At 41.1% G+C, this 6,000-nt stretch overlaps 1 protein-coding gene across 1 annotated transcript in view; it reads right to left on the bottom strand.

Annotated features, from left to right (window-relative positions):
- Positions 1-350: 350 nt before the first annotated feature.
- TFAM (transcription factor A, mitochondrial) overlaps positions 351-6,000 on the bottom strand; it is a 277,871-nt gene continuing 272,221 nt past the window's right edge. The window contains exon 7 of the mRNA XM_085605807.1: positions 351-1,124. Coding sequence (XP_085461933.1) covers positions 861-1,124 — 264 coding nt within the window. The 3' untranslated portion in view covers positions 351-860. The remainder of the gene's footprint in view (positions 1,125-6,000) is intronic.

The following is a 6,000-nucleotide window of genomic DNA, read 5'->3' as shown; positions in this document are numbered from 1 at the left end:
AAGGTACAGCCTATCCTTTATACTAATGTGACCGAAACACGCAGGGATTGCACAAAATAGATAACGGCCAAGGCTTTTGTAAAAATCGAAGCTATCCTGGCTTTTGGTTTGCAATTGCTGAACCTAAAAAGTCTTGCTAAGAAAATGAATAAGCGCACCTACTTCTTGTGCCTTTATTCTGTGGTGAAATTCTCTGCTAAAAAGATCCGCCCATGTGTGCTGTCTGTTGATCATGAGGAATTTGTGTTTTCAAATACCAAAAAGGAACATGCCACGTTATTTTTCATGCATGCCGTATTATATAGATGAATATTTTGTAAACCAGTGTCTAAAAATCAAGCCCGTCCTTCGGTATCTAAAAAGTATTATTTTGACGCTGGAATTTTTACAAATACAATTATTTGTACATTATGTTCTAATTTTACAAAACAATAGCTCTAAAGTAATATCAATGATTGAGTGACTTTGCACGATGGTTGAAGAGCAAAACGTGTATTGCTAATGCTAGGGGAAAACTTAATCTTCATTTCAGTTCAAAATCTCCAACCAGATAAATGGAATTTTTTTTAGAACTGAACATTTATGCGGAGATACCCATAAATAGGTATTTAATTGCAAACCATGTTGGAATAGTTTGCTCTTCACAAGCTGCAGACATGCTGCACAAAGCAAGTGCTCTTTGATCAACATATGCAACATTATCTTGGTGAGGCCCGCTGCAATTGTCGCTTCTTTGCATACTGCTTTTTTCGCCACACATGCCATTATTTGATGACTTTGTTGACAAAGGTATTCTTAGGTTTATTGTCAACCAACAGGTCTTACAGGAGCCAGGAGGAAAACTGCACCCGTGGAGGGATTTATTCTTCAGATTTGATAGTTCTTAAGTTTTTGTCAGTTTTAGCAGAGGATGCGCTAGAGCTGTGAGGCTCGCTTGTGTTTGACGTTTTAGTTGCACGTTTTTCAGTTGTCTTTTGTCTTCTTGCAGCCCTCGGCTTTTTCAACATTTTCCTTTTTTTAAATCGAATTAGATCTTCCCGTCCAACCTCAATCATCTGTTCTTCCCAAGATTTCATCTCGTTCTCATAACGAATCTTATCATCTTCTGCTAGCTGAACATATGGCTGCAAAATAAAATCCATATTACTCGTATTTGTAAAGGAAATTATAGCACAAAATACAAATACAAACAACGAACATCAGTGCTAAAAATAAGGGTCATAAACATTTATCAAGGTGATTATCATTTCTCTCAAATAAAATGAGTGAAATCAACCTTTTTGGTGGCAGTATTCGGCCATTTATTCACAAGCTTGAAAAACGCCCAACTATTAATGTAACAATACCTCGTGCATAATTGTAGTCAAATACACTTTATCAGGCACAAGTGATGCCTAATAAATTACTCAACAGACTAAATTTACTTAGATGTATTCTTTGTGCAAACATGACTACCATTTAAAGAAACATAATTATGGTAACAATGCTCTCTTGTGTTTTTATACACTTTTTTTTTTGCAGATTCATGGAAGATGGTGAGCTTTTCTAGTCTAGATCAAGGATAAACTTTTCTACTGTAAATCCATGCCAAAAGTTAATTTACTCAAATCGGACCTCTAGGCTGAAGTAGGAAAAAAAATACCTTTAATTCGTTGGGAACAGATGGCAAAAATAACAAATTGGGCTCTTCTCAGTAAACTGTGAGCTACAACAAAACAACTCAAAAGTGTAGCAGACGAAAAACTGCACTAGACTGGAATTAACCAATAATTGTATACTCTTTTTAAAAAAATCCTGTTCGCTCCCTCAACTATTCCATTTACAGGAATACTATAGAGAGGTACTGTATGGGGCTTCGTCCCTACTAAAAATGATGCCACTTGACTAAACCTGAATGCAATTATCAGAAACAAGGGATTTTTTTAATGCTAACTTTCAAAAGCAAAACAATGCTTCAGAAAGTTAATTACGGGCTTGTCCTTGGGTTGAGACAGTGAATTGCTAAGAAATCCACGGATAAGCAATGGCCACCAGAAGAAAGTTAGTTCCTTCATAAAAAAACAAGCAGGATATACATTTTTTCCCCATGGACCTGGATTTAATAGGGATTTTCTCAATAACAAATGTCTTTGAGCACATTGACAAGAAACTCATGAATAAACCAGATTAAATGGCACACAGTTTTCTAAACCTGACCACCAATAAAAAAAGTGTATTTTATTTGGTGGGGGGAGGGGGGGGGGGGATGACGTGAGTAGAAAACTTCCTTTACATGCCAGCCTACCCACCTTAAAATCCAATAAGAATAACAGTTCTATCCAGTCTCAGTTTGTCTTCCACGGTTAACATATCTCTGCTCCAAGGCTTTAACTCTTAAGACAATTTCCACGTTGCTGGCAGTACATTCAAAACACATTTTTCTAACAGTCTTAAACTCTCAATGCTCAACCTCCATTTTTCTCCAATTCTCTTCATAAACTGGGTAATCAAAATTCTTCAAAACACCAATAATACCAAAAACACATTCATTACCATCTTAAAAAACATTAAGGGCCTCATGACGATTTTCGGGCGGAATCACTTCCGTCTGACACTGCATCGGTCATGGGACCGACAGACCAACACCCAGTCGGCAGTCCCGACTGCTTCATTAGAATGCGACTCTCGCATTCCTACATTTTACTATGGGATCATGCATTCCGACTGTAAGCCGGCTGTAATGCATGCTCCCATAGTAAGATGGAAGGTGCGGTTCATCCCTGCACCCCTTGGCAGGCACCTCAAGGTGCCTGCCACAAGGTGCAGGGATCAACAGGGGGGGCACCATAAGGACCCCCTTGGCCTCCAACCGGAGGCCGTTCACCGAAGGGGGCACTGGTGGGGGCCCCAAAGACAGTTTCCGACATGGTTTTCATGTCAGACAGATCGGCATGGAAACCATGTCGGAAAAAGTCAACGTAATCTCAAGGGCGGTAAGGCCCGCCCTTGAGATTACTTGAGAATTCCGGTTGGCGGTCAGGCTCTCCGAGCCCGTCAGAAGCCAGCCAGAATGACCGGTCGGGTTCCTTTCCCACAGCTTCCATCAAAATGAGGCGGTCAGAAAGGAATCCAACTGGCACATTACAATGGTGGGCAAGTGTTGCTCAGAGTGCACGTCCCATGAGACCTTAACTCTGAAGTTCTGAAGGAATGGTTTCTTACCTGTGATCTTAGTTCTCTCTCAGAGGAATCTCAATTGAAATTATAAGCACTGAATAGTCCTGCCCAAGGGCAGAGATCCAGGAGCAGTTCTTTGAAAGCTGCATCTACTTCACCTTACTTCGGAAAGGTCAGGAAACAAATGTTGCAGGTATTTTGACTTGTTCAATTTTGCATCTTTAAAAACAGGCTATACTGCCAATGTTTATGAAAATACTTTAGAATTTGGGAGGAAAATGTGTCATACACTTAAAAATCACTTAAACAAAAATGAAAAGTGATCTTTAATAACATCCTTTACAAACACTTTTCACCTCTTTTTGAAGTAAACTAAGGAATAATACATAGCAAAAGTAGCCTGTATAGGCTGCAGCATTAAAGGAATGTAAATAGGACACTGCACCGTTAATGGCCTTCTGACTTTGTGCACCATCGTACCCTGCAGGTGGCAGTTTACTCAGTTCTTTTGGACGAGCGAATCAGTAGATTAGTGGTATACATGAATTATCTCTTCCGTCGGGGAGGAGTGGGTTTGCTTATGAATTCAATAGAGATTCCCCTGAGAATGAACTAGGATTACAGTTAAGAAACCATTCCTTATTTCGGTGGATCTACACTGATAATCAAACACACTGAACCGATTTGCAAGATTATCCCTCTAAGATTCCTCAAAGGAACAGATAAAAATGAGAAGTAAAATTAGGCAAACATAGTTTAGAGATCCTTGCCCCTCTTGGGCATCAGCCTTAGTATCCGATTCAAGACAATGGTGTCTCGTAAAGGTGTGAACTGATCTCCAGGTTGCAGCCTTGCATATCTCAGTAATTGGGATGTTTCTAGGCAAAGCAGAAGTAGCTGACTTACACCTGGTCGAGTGGTCCCTAGGTTTACCGGATCGGGTTTAATTGCTATTTGATAAAGGATTATGGAGGAGATAATCCATCTAAACAAGGAATGTTTGGGAGCAGCTTATCCTGTCTGTAGAGGACTATAGTTTGCAAAGGTATGCTTTGAAGATTTTGTCCCATCTAGAAAGAACTTAAACGCTCCCAACATCGAGAGTGTGGAGATCTCTCTCTGCAGGAGATTAGGGGTTTTGAAAGAATGTAGGTAAAGTAATAGTCTGATTGACACAGAAATCTGGGACTACCTCAGGGAGGAATTTAGGATGGGTCCTCCTCACTACCCAGTTGCTATGGAATACTGTGTAAGGTTCATGTGAACAGAGAGCGGTATTTTGCCAACTTTGCGAACTGAAGTAATGGCTATCAAGATTGAAGCCTTTCAAGAGAGGTGGAGATTAGCCTTATCAATGGGTTTGAAAAGTGAGCCCATCAGGCAAGAGAAGACCATATCTACCTCACAAAGAGGAGTAGGTCTCTGGAAGAGAGGATATATCTTATTAATGTCTTCCAGAAAATCTTAAACAGGCATTGTGAAAGAGGATGTTTGTGAAGGACATTTTCAATAAGCTGTGATAGCTAAGAGATGTACTCAAATTGAGGAGAAATTCAATTTAGCTTTAGCGAGATGGAGATGATATGGATGAACAGTCTCTTCCAGAGAAGTAAGCAGATTGACATTGTTCCGAGGACACCAGATGCAGAACCTCATCCACTTGCAAGGATTAGGAAGTCCTAATCAAAGGTATCTTGGCTTCTCTTATCACATCCAGGCATTCATCAGGGAGGTTTAGGTGGGCAGGAGCCATGCAGCCAAGTTCAGAGAGGGAAGGTTGGAATGTTGAATTTGGCCTCCGAACTTCTGAAGATCCAGTCTGTGAGGCAGCTTCTTGTGTGGATACAGAGTTGAAGTAGATCCATCTACCACCACTGTTGAGGCCGCTGCGGAGCAATGAGAATCATCCTGGCTTTTGAGTGTGAGAACTTGATGTTCACTGTGGGAGGGGAAATGGAGGAAAGGCATAAAGAAATTTGCCAGTCCAAATTGATCTATAGGGCATTCCCTTGTGTGCCCGGTTGATAGAACCTCAATGCAAAGCCTGGGCATTTCTGGTTTTCTCCGTCTGCGAAAACATCTATTTGGGGAAACCCTCAATCTGAGAAGTTGTGAACATTGTGGTTTAAAATCTACTTACGATTTTCTTGAATGACTGCTGAGCGTGTGTGTCTCAGCATTCTGGCTTGCCCGAAGATTGACTGCTATAATCTAGAGATCCTTGAAGAGGAGCCACTTCCAGATGATTTGAGCTTATAGGAACAGAGGTCTGGCTCTCGTCCCTCTCTGCTTGTTCAAATTATGCATGGTTGCATTGTCCGTCTGAATAAGGAGAGCGTCTGTTCTGAATGATGGGAGGAAAGCTTTCAGATCTAGATGTACTGCCCTCAGTTCCAGAAGGTTGATGTGGCAAGACTGTTCTGTGAGACACCACAGGCCTTGAATCTTTAGATGGTCCATATGAGCACCCCAGCCTGTCAAGGAGGCATCAGCCACTATGGTTTGGGCCGGAATTTCTTGGTGGAAATTCATCCATTTGAGGAGATTCTCTGAGCGGCATCACCATGGGAGCGATTGTTTTGCATGAATAGTCAGAAACATTGTCTTCCCATCTTCCAGAAGTCGGATCCCATTGATGTTCCATGCATTGGTGGAGAGGATACATGAAGAAACGTGCATGCGTGACTAGGAAGATGCACAATGTCTCACTATTGGATGGAATGCTTCTTCAGAATGCAACATTTCTGAAGGACAGATATTCGGCTCTACTTCGAAGGACACACTTTTGTGTGCAGTATCTCTATAATTGTACCCAGGTAACAAATAGGTGTTCCGATGGACTTA

This window comes from Triturus cristatus, chromosome 1_2, assembly GCF_964204655.1.
Source record: "Triturus cristatus chromosome 1_2, aTriCri1.1, whole genome shotgun sequence".
NCBI lineage: Eukaryota > Metazoa > Chordata > Amphibia > Caudata > Salamandridae > Triturus > Triturus cristatus.
Note: the sequence above shows the minus strand (reverse complement) of the source record. Positions and strands in the feature narration are given on the sequence as shown.